This window comes from Apodemus sylvaticus, chromosome 16, assembly GCF_947179515.1.
Source record: "Apodemus sylvaticus chromosome 16, mApoSyl1.1, whole genome shotgun sequence".
Taxonomy (NCBI): domain Eukaryota; kingdom Metazoa; phylum Chordata; class Mammalia; order Rodentia; family Muridae; genus Apodemus; species Apodemus sylvaticus.
In genome coordinates, this window is record NC_067487.1 from 39,668,372 (window position 1) to 39,686,945 (window position 18,574).

The window sequence follows — 18,574 nt, forward strand, 5'->3', positions numbered from 1 at the left end:
AATAGAATGTCCTGACAGTCAGGAAATCCTCTCTGAAGAGGATAGCCAGGCACAGCGATCAAAGCTCCAAACACCTATTTCCCAAAATGTTCTTTCTGCTTTAAGTCCATAAAGGAAGGGAAGGTCCTACCGCCTCTGTGTTATCCCAGGAAGGGTCCCTGCCTCAGGCCAGTCCTCAGATTGTTAGAATTCATCCATTCAATCAGCTCTAAAATCTATACTTACCAAAACAAATTATCCAAGCCCTGTAATAACATCAGAAATAATTATTAGAATAATATTTCAACCCCTAGGATAATTCCTGCACAATTGGACCTCTATGTAATGATCCTTAAATTCCCTGCTCACCTAAATACAAACCTCAACTGTGCACTCCCGAATAGTTCTAGGAAACATATGTTACATGAGTGTGAACTTTTTCTTTTTTTGTTTTTGTTTTTGTTTTTGTTTTTGTTTTTGTTTTGTTTTGTTTTTTCCCCGAGACAGGGGTTCTCTGTGTAGCCCTGGCTGTCCTGGAACTCACTCTGTAGACCAGGCTGGCCTCGAACTCAGAAATCCACCTGCCTCTGCCTCCCAGAGTGCTGTGATTAAAGGTGTGTGCCACCACCGCCCGGCTATGTGTGAACTTTTTCCTTCTCTGCAACCTCATGTGATGTAAATTGACTGCTTTACCACCCACACCGTCTTAGGTTTTATATAGTATATAAGTAAGGTCTGCTCCATGGGAACAATGTGGTACCTTTCTCAGAACTCTAATAATTATAAATTTATTGGATAATGAAAAAATGATTTGAATAAGTCACATCATCTACTTCTGAGGTTGTTGTTGGTTTTTGTTGTTGTTTTGAAAAAGTGTTCATACTAAGATAAGTAAAGGCTGGATTTGAACCTAGCATCCTCTGTATCAAGAACACATTCACTTGTCTATCTCACCCCGTCTGTAAATAAAGATCAAGGTGAGAGGGCTGTGACAATGTCTGAGACCCACATCTGCTTCTCTGGGTGATTATTAACTAAGCAGGATCTGCTGACAGCAGATCGGATGTCATCAGATGAAATCAAATGTCCAGGGTTCACTCTGATGCCCTCATACATTTTGTGTCCAAGTCAGCAGATTCCTCAGTCTTTGTACCTGATACTTTACATAGAGCTGGCCAGCGATGGTCACTTTCCCTGCCAGGGATGAACTGGATCCAGCTTCTACTGGCTTCATAATGGTAGGCTAAAATCAGCTTTGGCAGAGATATGTATGCCACAGAGGTTGGCAAAAGCAGATCGTGGTCCTTTTGTAATTCTAAAGAGACAGTAAGGAGACACTTGTCAGTGCACAGAACAGGTAAACTCATGTAGATAGTTACATTTATGGAGGTAAATAAAAGTAACACCCACTCTAAGAAACTCCTACAAAACCCCAGGCAAATGTCATCTCCTGAAGTCTCCAGAGACTTCTGTGAATCTTGGGTCTCCACTGTTCAGTGTTTGTGAGGACCTTTGAAAATGTGCTTGTAATGTTTATGTAACTAAAAATACTTTAAATTGCTTGTTGTTTTGTTGCAAAATATGTGCTGATAGTGTAATAAGCATAAATGAGCTTAATATTTTAATGCAAATGCAAACATATAAACCACAAAATGTATGACCAATATTGCCAAGAAGAAAGTTATTGCATACCTCGTATTTTAAATTTTCAGCCAATCACATCTGAAAAATAAGAAATGAATGTTAATTATAGTAATATATTTTAGCTAATTCAATTATCTAAATTATGAATTCAATATGCAGTCAGTATAATTACTAAGATACTCTGTATCCATTTTTTTACCAAGCCTTCAAGATCTATATGTAGTTGATACATACATATCTCAACTTAGCTGCTAAATTTTATAGTTTTAATTTAGATCATAAAATGTACAGCTGGAAAAGAATATCTACCTTTCAACACTTTCTAAATGCATGTAAGTGCTTAATTAAAATAATCAGTTATGGTTAAATGCAGTATAAAATCACTTTACTCCTCAGTCACGTTAGCCATATTCCAAATGCTCAATAGCCATTGCTAACTTGTCAGTCAACTCTGACACAAACAAGATATGCTTATTTGTTGGGTAGAAAAAAAGATCTACTGTTTATCAACCACTATTCCAAAGACTTTTTTTTTTAGTTCTATTTCACGGTATATATACCTAAAGTTTTTATCCTGGAACCCGTGAGATTTCGGAGAAAAAAAGCAATCTCAAAAAAAAGCAGCTACGTTACCTACATAACGATGTTTCAGCCATAATCCAGATCCATACCAAGGATCTCTCTCATACACTATTACTGATGAGAAATTCCTTTTGCCTCTCTGCTTCCTGACATGGTTACCACATTACTCACATTTGGGTGATAGTTAGGGATGGGGTTAAGGTTAGGATTAAGGTGAATGTTAAGGTAAGATGAACCTGCTGCATTGCCAGTCACAGTGAGCTAGCTGTGGCAAATATACTTGCTAGTGATGGTGATAACTAACGCCACAGGTTCTTGTGTTTCCTTTAGCACTATCCTTCTTACCATGGGTTTAGGGTATATACATGCTATGAAAACAAAAAGGACCATTTGGTTACTGCATTCTGATTGCATCACCGTCTCTTTCACTTATTTTAATCTGTTGTTAGTTCTTCACAACCTAGTTTATGCCTCATGCATATATATGAACATATAGGTGCATATGTTTTATTTATACTTATAAACACATTATATAAAGGAAAATATATTTATTATATACATAAAACACACATGATATCTATATAATCTATCTATATTTATATCATCATCTATATATTGATACATAGATATCATCATGTAACCTTGGTATACAGTGGGCTGTACCATCTAGATTAGTCTAAGTGAACTTTACAGTGTTCAAATGAAAAAGTCACCTAACAATACTATTCTCAGAGTCTGTCCCCACTGTTAAGTAGCACACAACTTTTGTTATTATTATTTTTTAATATCTGGGATATGGATCAATGAGTAGAGCCCTTTCCTTGCAAGCTGAATGCCCTTCATTAGGCCCCCCAGTGGCCTTAAGGAAGGTGAGAACTGACTCCACAATATTGTCTGACCTCCAGACATGTACCGTGGCATGCACACACATGCACCTACATGCATGCACCCCACACACACAGAAATAATATTTTTGATTGAAAAAAAACTGTAAACTTTTCTTTCTTCCACTAATGGGAAGAAAATAAACTGACTTAATGCGCGTGTATCTGACCAGTTTTCAGATGATCCCCACAGTGAAAATTACCTAACATAAACTCTAAATGCAAACTATCCAAATAAATGCTTGGTGCTAATTAGAAGAGGTGATTTGTGGTATCATTTTGGATTGGCCTTTGCATTGTTCCGTGATGAGTTAATACAGTTTTGCAACATTTTATTATTAATACACACCAACACTGGATAGCACATATTTATTAGGTTATCCTCTAAATGCCTTTCCTGAGCAACATAAGCAGTTCTGTTTCAACTGGACTTTTGAAATCAGCTCTTTTCAATATTTAAAAAAAAAAACCCTGAAATTGTCAAAAATGGGAATTTAAGGGAACTTATTATTTCTGGCTAATTTAGCTGTCATCGTGGAGTTGCTCTCGGCTTGCTTGACAGGACTCCAGTCCCAACTCCATCTTAGCTCCTCCCATACACCAATGAGCTAGCAGTGAACTTTAAGGAGATCATTGTTCAATTTCTTTTAAAATAATTAATAAGAGTCATAGAATATGGGTGATGTAGGATGATGGTTTATTTTGTTTCTGCTGATCATAAACAAGCTGCAGGAGCAGATATCCCCTTGTCATTAATGCGCATTTTAATATTACTTTTGACAAAGATAGGCATTTTTCACAAAGCAGTCTGGTCACTGTGTTACATTTACCTAATACTCATCTCTATACAACTGCCACACGCATTGATGGCGTCTGTCCCTGTAGTCCTTGTTCTTATACCTTGAGCTTCACACAGACAACTCTCACATTTCTGGAAGCCTCGTGACTGTGTCATTCACCAAGTAACCCAAGCAATCAGGAGAGCTTCTCTTCCCCATAAGCAAGTCGGACCCCAGCATCCCTACCTCAGCCTTCTATTCATTCATGTGTACACTTGTCACTTACTGTAGACTTGTCGTCCCTTATCTTCTCCTGCATCCCATTATCACAGGTTTTTTTTTTTCAGTATACCAGGATATGATTAAATTTTGAAAGCACAAGAAGCAACGTTATCTTAAGGAAAATCCATTTCTGCATATTATCTAGCGCAAAGGCTGATTTATATGATTGAAAATGCTGTTTCAATCCTGTTCTACTTTGCTAGCCCAGGTTTACCTATAAATCTGGGCATCGATTTTAATTCTCTAGTCTCAGAATATTAACTAAACACCCTCAGACTCTATCACTGTCCCAGACCATTGGCATTGAGCTTTGGTCTGTACAGGTTTGCCATAGCTTGTCTCATTCTCTTTACGCATCAAAATCTTAACTATCATTTAGTTCTAATTTTAAGCCTTCAACCCAATGGATGATTTCTTTTTTTCTACTTTAACTTTCCATTTTTAATTAGAATTCATCTCTTCTCAGTTTTAAATATTTCCTATCTTTTGTTGTTGTTGTTTTGTTTTTTGTTTGTTTGTTTGTTTGTTTGAGACGGGGTTTCTCTGTGTAGCCCTGGCTGTCCTGGAACTCACTCCATAGACCAGGTTGGCCTCAAACTCAGAAATCTGCCTGCCTCTGCCTCTCAAGTGCTGGGATTAAAGGTGTGTACCACCACTGCCCAGCTATTTCCTAGTTTTTATAGTTAAGAAATGAAGTTTGGATAACTCTTGTATTAATCCCTATAGGGCTTTGTTCAATGCTAGCAGCCATGAATCAGTCCAAAAATATTTGTTTATTTTCATTTAACATAATGTAGCCTATGCCCTTTTACCTAGAGTTGGTTATATGTTTGGGGAAATGTTGCATCTAACTTGTATCTCCTCTTTTGTGTCTGTGAACTATGTCATAGTCACAGTCTGATCATGAACCTGATTGTATGATTTGGGAGCATTCTTTGTTGGGCAACCTACAGAGTACACCAGCTGGATTGTTCTAGTTTTCAACTGGTTCTCCCTGGGGGCAAGGAGGAAAGCAGGCAAAACGCCTCAGACCTGGAGAGTAGAGTGTGAGTTCCATTATGTAAGAAAAGAAGTCCATTTTCTCCCTCTTCCTGAAAATATTCCAGGGGGTTGTAGCCAAAGAATGAATAAGTCTCCAAGAAAATTAAAGTAGGATTTTTTTTCCTTAGGAAAATACTGCAAACCTAGAAATTAAATTTGATATATACCTCTGGAAAAAATGCTTGCCTTTAATAAATGCCTCTTAGAGAGGCACATTGGACGAACTCTTCTATCTTGAAGTTAATGGATTATAAGTTTAGACATTTATGGGGGAAAAACTTGAAGAAGGGGCTCTCTTTCTCTGGCATCTGGCTCATGCTATTGTGTTAAGTTAAAATTCCAAACTCTGTGTGACAGACCTCTGTCTTCTCCCACATCCATAACAACACTTGGAGATGTCAGATGAGACATTTGATAAGGTTCTCCATGGAGTTCTGCAAAGCTGCTCGGGAGAGCAGGCAATCAAAGCCAGTAGCAAATTCTCTGGACTATGTCTGCTGAAACACCAATGAGGGAGAGGGGAGACTGGAATCCGATACAGCAGCTGACTCCTGCTGAAGCCAGCTCCACTCCAGTGTCCTCCTTCTGGTTCCTATGCCTGAAGTGCTACACGTCTGGTCCTTCTGCAGTATGTTCCAGGTGGCCATGACATGTTCAGATCTCCTGCTAGAGAGAACTGCAGCTTTAAAATAACCTTGTGTCTGTGATAGGAGACGAAAATGAACTCCTGCCTAATTTGCTTTTGGAATACCAATTTGCTGTGTGTGTGTGTGTGTGTGTGTGTGTGTGTGTGTGTGTGTGTGTGTGTAAAACATAAAAATGTGCTATGCTGAGCTCTACTTCTCTTATAGCAGTGTTGTAGTAACTAATTTGAGAGAAGTTAAAGTTCCTGTGTGTGAAGCAGCGTGGAAAAGACTGTGGAGTAAGTCAGAACCAATTCAGTTGCAGAACCTATCTAACATGTGCAATGTGGCTTCTGGGATTCAATATCTGGAACCCCAAAATGAAGAAAGCACAAAACTTTGAGTCTGGGCAAAATTGGTCTACTCGTTTTCTGACATAAATCCCATTTGTTTCTGGCACTGCCTTGTCTTTTTAAATTGCTTGAAGATCTGATTTCCACTTTTTTCTTAGTATAGATATATTTACTTTAACAATAGGTGTTAATTTTTTATTCTTGATTTTTTAATTAATTACTTTCTTTATTTTAATTTTTTATTGGATATATTCTTTATTTACATTTCAAATGTTATCCCCTATCCCAGTTTCCCCGCTCCCAGCTAGCCCCTATTCCATCCTCCCTCCCCCTATTTATATGAGGGAGTTCCTCCACCCATTTGCCCCCCACCCTCCCCTCCAGATCCCCCCAGAGCTTCCAGGGACTAAGTCATCAACCAAGGGGTACGCATGGCTCTAGGTGCATATGTAGCAGAGGATTGCATTGTCAGGCATCAAGGGGAGGAGAGGTCTTTGGTCCTACGAAGACTCAATAGGAGATCTGATTTCTAAGGCTTGGATGGTATCTTCTAAGAAATGCAAACATTTCTGTATATACCTAACAACCCAGGAATTGAGCATTCACTCTTACAGTCTGCTATCAAGATAGCACATGGCAATAGGAGCTTTCACCTTGACTTTAAGTGTGTTCTGAGATGACTAGTTAAAGTCTCCTTACTAAAGTTTAGAGTTTGCTTCCTCAGTGTGTTCCCTAATATTTTTTTAAATGAAAGCAAAACTAAAGTTCATACTATATTATTTTCAGTCTATTGTATACTTGATCTAGCCATTTGATGCATTTTTGCTTAGAGGCTCCAAAAGAACACTATATGGTCTGTATTCCCAGAGGAAAAGATAAGAGAGAGCTAGTGATTCACATTTGCAAAGTAAATGAGGCAAAGCTGTCAGCCCATGACCTTCCAGTTAAGAATCAAAATGTAGTGGTGGGTCACAGCAACATCCCACTTGCTGAGAACCTCCTGGTTAACTTTCACATTTGTTCCTACCAAAGATCCCAAGGATCAGAGTTTGGGAGGGAGGGTGTGAAGGCATGCAAATATATTCAGACACATGAAAATACTCGGTTTGCATAGAGACGTGTTTTGTTAACTAAAAGTACCTGGAGAACAGGGAATTGGAATGCTGTCCCCTGTCTGCAAAGGAAAATGTAAAACATTTGGCATTTGATAGCTCTTCAAAATTCCTTGGCTGCTACCAAAACCACACCTGTAGACCCCTGAAAGTAAACATTCTTACTCAGCAGTTCACCCTGATTAGGGATGAAAGGAAGAGTTACATCAGTATCACCAAGTTTGCAAGTGATTAAAAAAGGATGTTCATGGAGGCAGTGAAAGAATTGGTAGAGTGTTGATAAGGTGTGTTTAAATGACTTGTAAATAGGGCAGTATTTGTGGAAATACTGGGACTAAGTCTCAAAGTGGTTGGCAACAGTTGTCAAATGCAGCAATCCTTCTCCAAAGAGTACTGAGTTTCTCTCCAACCAATCCAGCCTTGGCTCTAGAGAATCCTGGACATAGTCACTGTAGGTTATTTTTCCATTGAAGTGTATTTCCTTCAGATTAAAGTATGTGCTTCCAGAGCCTATTGATTGATCCCCCAATCATTAGACTGAAAGGCTAAGGGTGCAGCCACTCTTGGGCTTCTAAATGACTAGAAAGTCAGAGACTGTGGGCTCTTGGTGAGCATATGCCCGGGTGTTTCAGAGCACACAGTCATTATAAGATCAAAGCCTCCCAGGGTTCCTGTAATGTCTGAAAGGTATTTCTCGCCTCTCAGCTTCCCTCTAGTTACCCCTCTCTGGGATCAGTCCAGTGTTTGTAAAATATAAATTAAGTTCCCTTGGTCCTTGAGAAAGAGGTGTAAGAAATGTTAGTACAGTATGATAGAGGATTGTTTTGTTTTGTTTTTTAAATTTTATTTCTTGTCTTTCTCAAAGCCCTATGCTGAGCAAGTTTTCTATCTCCACATTAAATTAAAAGGAATTACACTAGCCCTGTTATTGGAGTTGTGTGTGTATGGGGGGGGGTGTCATTTGCTGTGAGGTGATCCTGTGGCTGTCAGCCAGGACCTAAAAAATCTATACTGCTCATTCTGTTTGCTGAGGCAAGTGTTCATGGGATGGGGAATGGATTCCAACCTGTTGTGCATTCTCATGACAGGTATGGTAGTTCAGAAGTCTGAGGCAATGCTAGACTGGCTAAGATTTCTTCTACAACGGCTTTGTCCACACACTCACTACTTCCCAGGGTTTTGGGTGTTATATCACGAGCATGCTCTGTGGCTGCTTGTCTTGACCTTGTGCCTTTTCTGATTTGCAGGTCTCAGGTATGGATCTTTGGCAAGTGTTCTTAACCTTGGCACTGGCAGTCTCCAGCAACACATTTTCTGGAAGTGAGGGTGAGTTCTGCGTTCTTTTTTCTCCTCATGCGGTGTTAAGAAAGAAAAAGCAGAGCTGTGTTAAATCCAAACGAAATCATCTAAGTTTTAGGTAACAGCGAACAGTAAACCTGTCTTAACTTTAAATTCATAACCCAGGAGAGCCACTCTGGGGATGTGTTAAGTGGGGCTATAGTAGTAGGGCTTTGGCATCTGGCATTTTCATATTGGAAATTAGTGTTACATAATGTGCTTGGGTTGCTTATGATGAAGACAAGCCAGGTCTCCAGGAGAGATATTAAAATCACACCAAAGCATTATTAGCCCACTAATCGCTCAGCTTGTCTGTGACTAAGCATTAGCAGAGTCTGTTTCCAGAGCCTGGAATGCAGTCCTATTAATTATATTCCCTGAGATGGAAATCTCAGGCTTCCAATGAAGTTGTGCCCCTGTTCTCTGAATGATTTCCATTTGGCTGAGTTCCAGAGGAAAAAGACACCCAAACTCGGTGACCTATGTACCCAGAAGTTGTAAGCTACCTTAACTGTCTGAATATTTTCCCTTATGTTTTTCTTTTATACCCTCCTAGTAGTCTCAATATTTTCAGACTCACATGTCATAACAGAAACAGCAAAGGATAATGCAAGTGTGTGTGGTTGTCTGTCTGCAAAAAAGTGTCCTCACAAAGGGTTGGCGGACTTTTATGAAGACTGTCTTGAGCACATGCTAGTTTTCTTTGCCTGGGTTTCACTGGAGGGTAGAAACAGCACGTTTTTGCCATGCTGCGGCACCGGATTCTGTTGTTGCTTTAAGCGTAGCTGACTCCCGTACTCAACACCCAGCTCATGTTGGAAAACACAGTTTAACGGGCGACTTAACGCCTTAAGATGTCCTGCTGACCTTGTGACCAAAAATAAATGCCCAGTAGTGAGCTGCTGACTGTGTTAAGAGCCGCTTGGAAAGGGAACCAGATAGAATGTGCTATTTGATTTCTTAAAGCGATCCCAAAATATTTATAGAAAAAAAATCATGATTGTTTGAAGTATTTTTGGGTCTCGCTGGTGTTATAATGTCAACATTATGCGAGTCAGACGTGGAGAGAGTCACGGGCTCCACTTCAGCCGCTTTTCCCATGGCTGCTTTTTGAGCCTGGTTTTGAGCCAGAGAATTACAGCTCAGATGCTCTGCCGGTCCGTCCAGAGTCATGGCGGTTTAATCTCGCCTTTCTTCACTAAGGTGACTTTCAGTCCACGGGGCAAGGCTTGAGGAATTTGAAAGTCAGTGAAGTAAAAGGTATGATGTACAAACCATTAAAGAGGTTGAAAAAATACATCCAAGACTAAGAGATTAGAGCTCAAATTGTTTTCAAACCTAGAGAATTTCCAAGTTCTGCTCAATAGCTTAAACATTTGCAGTCTTCAACTTCATAAGAAGAATGAAAAACAAAAAAACAAAACAAACAAACAAAACAAAACAGACATACAATGTTATAAGCCTTGTGTGTGCATGTGTGTGTGCACATGCGAGCATGTGTACATGATTGCCCATTTTCTCTCTGTGTGCAAGAGAAGCCATGATCTACTTGTATAGCAGAAGTCCTGAATATAATAATCTGCCCTTAACCACAGTCCTCTTGTGTCCATTAATTCACTAGACTTAATACTGCATATTTGCTGCTTTGTGCCCTATAGATGGCAGTCTGCCATGCCCTTCCCCTGCCTCAAATGTGATCACCACTGTTGCCTCTACAATTTGACCTTTTCTTTGTAAAATTACACATTGATGCAACCATGTTTATTGTTCTTTCTCTTAGACTGATAACCATTTTCGCTTTAGATCCACTCACATTGTGGCAAATGATAAGAGTTTCAAGCTGAAGTCTGGGCAGTTTCATGTCTTGACTGTTAGGTATAGAGCTGCGATGAATTCAGACATAGAGTCCTTGACAAAAAGTGGTGGTTTCAACAGCCAGTTCCAAAGCAGTGTCTTAATTTCCTTTTTAATAATTTGTGTTTGCACCTTGTTGGCTTGAGGAGAGAACAGTTAGAAAATGAAACATTTTATAATAAATATAAATCATGTATTTTACCAGTTCTTGTGTATAGGAAGAATTTAGCAGAGAAAACATTTCCGTCTTTCATTTTGTTAAACTAAGGAAATTTAAATATTTGGGTATTTCAGAAAACTTTCTTAAAATAGCCTGAATATTTAAAATAGGGTATGTTGTTTGTTTAAGAGGTCATAGGTAAGCATGTTCAAGCAAGCTCATGTGTGTGTGTGTGTGTGTGTGTGTGTATGTGTGTATGTGTGTGTCTGCCACATACCTAATAGCTTCAGCCAAACTTAGCACATGGCACACTGTGGGTCACAATATCAGATAACATTCATGGAACATGTGTTTCCTTTTTTGCCAGGTCTGGATCAAATTATTTTATTTTCGATTTCCCTCTTTTGGTATTAGGCAGACTAAAAGCTATAGGTAGAGAATTAAAGACAACATAGTTTTATAATTCATTCTTTGTTTCGGCTTGATCGGCACAATACATGGCAGTATTAAATGGGTTATCATAAGGTAATCACTTGTAAAAATCTGCCCCTGAGGTAGATTGAAGATGACAGGTCTGTATGGGAAGGGAGGGCTGCCTCTTGACTACTTGAGCAGGGCTCTACTTGTTTCGGCAAATACACAACTGGAAATATATTGGGTCTGAGAGGATTTTCTTAATTAAATGTAATTGCCCTGTGGGAAACGTAATGGGAACCAAACATTGAACAGTGCCATCATTGTATTATTTATAATGTTGTAATAACAGGATTCTTTTTTTGCATCACTCGTTCTTAATATGAGACTCCATATTCCTCCTCAGTGAAAGTTACATAATCTCATGGAGAATTCCTTATTCCATCCTCAAGAATGGGCAATATTGTCTCATCTTTAGGAGACTTTACCAGATGGATCTATCTACTGGCTATACCTGGAATGCTGCTTGCTGAAAAATGAGCACAAAGATCTGGTATATATAGGAATGCCCACTGTCAAGTATGCCATCTATCTTAATATAGTACACAATCAACAACTCAGCTTCCCCCTTGGGCCTCAGCAGCCTCAGATAGAAGCAAACAAATTCCTGATAGGCAAAGAAGTTCAATCTGGCTCGAACACGAAGTTTCTGGAAGTGATTGAGGGCCTGACCCTTTAATGTCTAGCTTTCATAATGAAGGCAAATCATCAAGATTCCTGAACAAAGTAACTCAAAGCAAACATGGAATCATTAATTCACCAGGGTCACTGGGTAGACATCTCTTCAACACTTCCTATTTTCAAAGCTTGAATTTAGGGGCCATGAGGAATACAAGAAAAGTCTTCAATAAGTTATGATGACATTAGGTAAGTATAGTGAGAGTTAGAGGATCTGGCTCTGTACATGAACTGTGGGAATGGCCCAAATCACACTACATAGGGGTAGCACTGAATGTAGAAAATTGCTCATTCAATTACCAAGTTATACAATGTTCAGTGAATGAGCATGCAAGGAGCAGTTCCATTATATGCATTTAAAAATCAACAAATATCCATTGAGCACTTCCTTTATAGACAAGAAAGGTGTCATTTGGCAAAGCTCACTGTACTTGAGAACTCTGTTTGTTTCTCTTGGATACAGACTTGAGGCAGTTGATTTAAGTCAAATTATACCATCTACAGATGGCAAAAGGATTCACGGGCAAAGACAGGACTTGTCTGGCCTCAAAAAACTGGCAATTTATGGAAAGAAGGAAAAAGCATGTGCCAAATTCATCAAATGATACTCTTTCTCAAAGCTGTAAGCAAGCCAGTCAAAACAAAAGTGCTAAACACAGGATGGAACATTATTTATGCATTTTTAGTATTTATAGACTGTATATGTACTATTTAGGTATGATATTTATATGGAAGTTTATGTGTATATCTATACATATAGATTATACAACCAATTAATAACACCTATAGGCAAAGCTTATAATTCACCTCTCCCCACTCTGGAGAAAGCTTCTGCAAAACACACTGTATTTTTCTATACCACTTAAGAGAAAATAAAAACTTTACTAGAATGATATGCCATTTTCTAAAGGAACCAGAATACAGCAAGTATTGTTTCCCTTATATTTTTGAACAGTCTTTATAATCCTATACAGAACAACATGATGTTTAGTTGGAAGATTCTGCTGATCTTACTGTTCAACAGGAAATAATTGCACAGTAGGGGTTTTTTATTTTTTAAACAAACTCTACACCACAGCAGTTGAAGCTACACATGGTCATTAGAAGTTGCCAAGACATTCTGGATATAGTTCAAAGAAGTATTAGAGTCACAGTTGAAGTTGATAAACATTAAAGAGTGTCCCTTTAAACAATGTCAAAACCCCAGTAATTTAAAGCTTTGGCTTCTCCCTGAAGTGAGTGGGGGAAGCCAGACCTTTCATCCTCAGCTTTCTTGATCATCCAAAGCAAGAAGAGTTTCATAATCTTTCTAATGTTATGGCTCACGTCCAGGTACATCAACAATCCTGTGTCACCTTGACCTCCTCATATCACAAATGTACTTTGACATTGGACTTCTGCAAGCCAGGTGACTCCAGATGATGCCAACAGAGATATAAGCAGTCATTTGTAAACAATGACACAAAACAGACTTTTGACATTTTTTAAATACCTTTTGGGTTCCAAGAGGAAATTAAAATTTATGTTCATGACTTCTAGGAGACCATAATTTATAGAAGGTGAAGCAGATAGGTAAACATAATTCAGTTGTGAGTGCCCTTAGTTAATACAGAGTGTCAGGCTAGATAATAATATTGCTAGAATTTCACCTTAGAAACAATAGTAGTAATAAGAGTAATTTGAAAGGATGAGTGAAGAGGAACTGGATTAAAATAAATCAAAAGAGAGATAGTCAAAGCGTGACAGGATTGTAAAAATAAATAAATAGATGATAGATAGATAGATAGATAGATAGATAGATAGATAGATAGATAGATAAATGATCATGATCAGAGAAATATTAAGGCTATCCCAAGTGCACTATTTGTGGCTCAATTAACAGACCTTTAACTTTGAGAATATCAGTATGCTCTTATTCCATCCAGTTCTAAGTTTCCAAACATTTAATTAAATGTTATTTAAAAAGCATAGGTTCACTTTTAATATAGTGCAGTCATGGAACCCAGGTCATCTGGCTGACAGTAAAGTGGTAGGGGCTGAAAGGTAGCACCACTCTGCATAGGAACACATTGTGCCCAGGGAGAGAACATCATGTCTTTAATGCTGTATTTGGCTTCCCTTTTCTACTTCTCTAACCTGTGCCTAGCCCAATTTCTATGACCCTCTAGTCACCTGTGCTTGTTGTGGCTGTCACATGGTATAGATGATCATACAGCACCAAGTCTACCATGTAAACAATGGACTGAACTCTCTTTCCATTAAATTCTTTAGGCATTCATTACTATATCTCAAGACCTTGACAAACCCTTAAACATTCTATCAGAGTGTGTGCTTACTGCATGTAAGGCAACAAAAAGCAAGCAGGATGTGCTGAGATCCCCAACACATTGTGCTGGGCAGAATCCTAGAAGGTGGTTTACACAGGTTTGCATAGCAGCTGAGTCATCCCAATGAAGACCCTGGCAGTGTAGGTGATTAAGTTGTGTCTCAGCAAATTTGTAAGTAGAAGGCTTAGGACCACACATGAGTAATTGAAGGGCCCATGACAGATCATTTCTCCACTTATCTGCCCTGGATCCCAGTTTTTCCAGGATAAGAAACTGTCATGATTGACCAAATGTTCCCATAGCACCTTGATTCAGTGACTCAAACTGAGACTCCTTTTGTGGGTTGACAGGGAAGAGACTGATATAAGTTAATTGGTGTGTGATACCTGCAAAAAGTGGATGTTTATGAGTGCATAGGGCTCTCTGCCTCTGGCTAGGGACCAATCTCGTTTCAGGCCATGCTAGTTTTGACTAATTCAGCCAGGGTCCCTCAATCACAGAGCACCTAGGAGAACTATCTTAGAGTCTTCTGACCTATGGTTGGTGGTTTTAATTTTTTCCTGATTCTCCCTCTTCCTCCTCCTTCTTTTCCTCCTCCTTCTCATCTACCTCCTCTTCTTTACCTTTCTCCATCTCCTTCCCCATCCTCTATTGAAATTAATGTGGTGTTTTCCCCAGTGCTGGTTCTAGTTAAAACTTTAACTTTAAACTCCATGTGATGAAGAGCTATAGGTCTATCAGATACATCAACCAACGTGCCTTCATGGCTTGGCTTCAGGGCCATGTGGCTGCTTATCTTCACTACTGTGCCCCTAACTTGTCATCAAGCACACACCAGCATCCCCAATACTGCTTTTCAGAGCAGCAGGTCTCAGGGTCCCATATTATCTCTGCCAGCAACACTAGCTCACTAGCTTGCTGTCATCTTCTAGCCCAGAGCAGTGCTTCCTCGATGTTGACAGTAGAAATGTAGAGATGGGTGCTACTTGAATTCTGATTGCACAGTTGATCACCCAGAGATTGTATTCCTTGGTGTCCTGTATGGAGACTACTAGACAGACCAAGAAGTCCTGAGACCTGGAGAACTTCATCAACCTCAGCTGTAAGTTTTCTCCAGTCCCTTATTCCCCAAAGCGACTCAAAACGAATCAACGAAATCTCATCAAATATATTTGCCAGACGTCTCTATTTCTGGTTCCATGACAATGCATGTCTTAAGCCTTCTCCTTAGCAGTATTTTTATTGTGTTTCCATGACATAGTTGCACGGATGAGAATGGTTCATGCCTCAATAACTAGAGAAGTATTTCAGAATACTTTTACATAATCTTTTAACAAGAATATGAGTGGGAAGATGTGTGTATAGGGACTGGCATGAGGTTTGAGTCCATTTTTTTTGGTGTGTTATGTCTTTTTTTATTCGATATATTTTTTATTTACATTTCAAATGATTTCCCCTTTTCTAGCCCCCCAATCCCCGAAAGCCCATTTTCTAAATGAAGTTGCAATGACATCTATGCTTCAAGCTATGTAACAACCTTTGGATTGCATTCAAGTAAATAGCTTCAGAGGAATGACACTGTGTCATTCCATATATTATGTAATAAAGCATTATTGACATGTAAGTCACTAGGCCTTCAGATATGAAGAAAAGTCTTCTTGTCCTTGTGTCTCATCCTCTGGCATTCTGACAAATATCTTTATTTGTTAGGTGAATGAATAAATCAGCATCAAAATCTTGACCTGGGATTTCTCCATTCTAGTCCCACAACTGTCCCTGCTATTTTGACTGGCCAAATCTAAGCAGGGTACATTCCCTTACTGTAGAAGGATCTAAAATTAACTGTTCGGTGGTAGAAACTGATATTTAGGGCTTTTCTCTGAAGCTGGAATGATTTTATTTATAGCTTTATATGGGCCTGATGACACCAGGACCATAATTTTGCTCCAGACATTAATGCCTCTGACCATAATGCCCTTCCTACATTCAGGTCACTAAACACAGTCCCCTCCCAGTATGCCAGCCACTGACCAACACTGTACATTAAATGAACTGGTCCCCCAACACTATCACCCTGACACAATTTCTATCTGTGTCCCCACCTACCTGATAAGTCTACTCAAATATTGACAGACACAGAAACATAGAAGACTTGTAGATCCCAAATCAAAGTTCTCACTGCCCTTCTGGACATTGAACTTGAGATTATGAAAGACTCTGACTGCAGATCCTATAAATATCTGAATCTTTTTTTTGAACTCATTCCCTAAATAACAGGCTTCCCTAGTAAGATACGTGAAGTTCTACTGATTGTTGAAAGTAAATATGATATTAGAAAAACTCTTAACTTCTTAAGTTCTAAATGTGAAAATGATATTGTGTGTCTCCTTTAAATTTTAGCCTTGCAAATGTTTGGAAAAGGAAATAAATAATGCTTTGACATCTGGCTTTCGGATAGGAATGTGCTTTGTGTAAACCTTATTAATATATCTTGAGTTTAGTGGGAACAGAATTAGTGTTGCACCATGCCAGAGACTGGTGAAGCTTGGCTTCCCCAAAATGAAATAAGACAATGAATAAGGAACGATAATTGATTGTAACTATAAAAGCCTGGGAGGGTTAAAACATAATCAATCCACTGAAAGAAAATGTACTTAGCATGCATAAAGCACTTTGAGAGGAGTCGCTTATTCTGAAAAAAGGACCACTTTCACCCCTCTGACTTTGGCGTCATTTTCCTCCATCCTTCAATGACCAGCTGCTACTTTGGTTTGGGAACAGGGGACATGTTTTTCTTAGCAGTAGCTGTGATGAAAGTATGTGCCACAGAGAGGGCAGTACCCTAGGGAAGCAGATGAGAGACAATCGCTTCAGTAGCTTCACCCTGAGTCAGGCAGTTTGGTCTGACCAGCTCGTTAAGGGTAGAGTCTATGCTGAACAAGTGGTTCTCAACCTTCCTAATGCTTCAGCCATTTAATGCAATTCCTCATGTTGTGATGAACCCCTCTCCCCAGCCATAAAATTATTTGTTGCCACTCTATAACTGTAATTTTGCTACTGTTATAAATACTAATGAAATATCTGCTTTCCAATGGCCTTAGGTGATCCCCATGAAAAGGTCATGAGACCCACCAAAGGGGTCACGAAGACCACTGGGGTAGACTGAATCAATGTACCCAAGGTGCCATGCTCAGATGGCCCTGGATAGGTAGACAAACTTATATATCATAAGACTAGACTTGTTTGTTGGCTAGATCAGCATCACATTTTCTGAATGTGCCTAAGTATGGTTGTCTAGTTCTATAGTTCCCAAAACTTCCGTGTGACTGAGCTGCTGGTATTGGTTATATACTAGTGTAAATTTAAATTGCACATCTCTATTTAATCTGCATGCTTATGCAGGCCATAGGGTTTGCAGTACCTTGGCTTAAGGCTAGGAATAGTCACCAGTAACTGGATGCGGATGCACTCTTTCCACATTGTCTTTGTGGTCATTTACTGGTTGAAGGTTTCAAACAGGTCATTTCTCTCCCGTGTAACAGATGAGAAACCTGAGAAATCAAAGCCACTCTAGAGGAGGCTGTCCTTTGTGGTAGACTCCTTTGCCATTATTGGGGACATAGATTTCATTTCTAACACCTACCATTTGTATCCTCATCTGATGCCTCAGGCTACTAGAATCACCTTTTCTGTGCCTGGAATGCTGATGTGCACGTGTGTGCTTTAGCGTGTGTGTGTGTGTGTGTGTGTGTGTGTGTGTGTGCACGTGTGTGTGTGTGCGTGTGTGTGTGTGTGTGTGTGTGTGTGTGTGTGTGTGTGTGTGTGAGAGAGAGAGAGAGAGAGAGAGAGAGAGAGAGAGAGAGAGAACAGGCTATATGCCTGTACATGTATTAGACAGAACGCCATTCCATTGGATCTGCTCACCATTTGTGAGACAGGGATTATCACTGGCTAGGCTAGTTGGCCAGATAACACCAGAGGTCTGCTTCTCTTCTCTCTAGCACTGGGATCACAAGTCTGCACTTGCATGCCTTTTAGAAATTATTTCTTTTATTTTTGAGAATATAATATAATGACAGCGCCCGTTCCCTTTCCTCCCTCCACCATATCCCACATACCCCTCCTGGCTCTCTTTCACATTCGTGGCTTCTTTTTCATTTTTTAATGTGAGTGCTGGGGTTTGAACTCCCCAAGCTTCCACAAGTACTTTCCCCTCAGCCCAGCTGTCTCCTCAACCCCTACAACGGTTTCTAATACCACATGAATATTTGTCTCATGAGCTCATTTATTGGGGGGAACTTAATCTAAAACCTTTACGCAGCTCATGAATGGTATTCAGGTGCAGATCTGACAGAGTTCAGTTAAGGCATCCCAAGGTAGAAAGAGTTGGCAATCAGGCGGAGTTGGAGATAACTGTAGAAGTGCACGACTGCCGAAGCATTCTAGGCCCCACCTTTGCCTAAG

General features: G+C 39.5%; 1 protein-coding gene across 2 annotated transcripts in view; it reads left to right on the forward strand.

Annotated features, from left to right (window-relative positions):
• Ghr (growth hormone receptor) overlaps positions 1 to 18,574 on the forward strand; it is a 238,825-nt gene that overhangs the window by 96,067 nt on the left and 124,184 nt on the right. For both annotated transcript variants that reach the window (XM_052159774.1, XM_052159775.1), the window contains exon 2: positions 8,527 to 8,605. In XM_052159774.1, coding sequence (XP_052015734.1) covers positions 8,536 to 8,605 — 70 coding nt within the window. In that variant the 5' untranslated portion in view covers positions 8,527 to 8,535. The remainder of the gene's footprint in view (positions 1 to 8,526; positions 8,606 to 18,574) is intronic.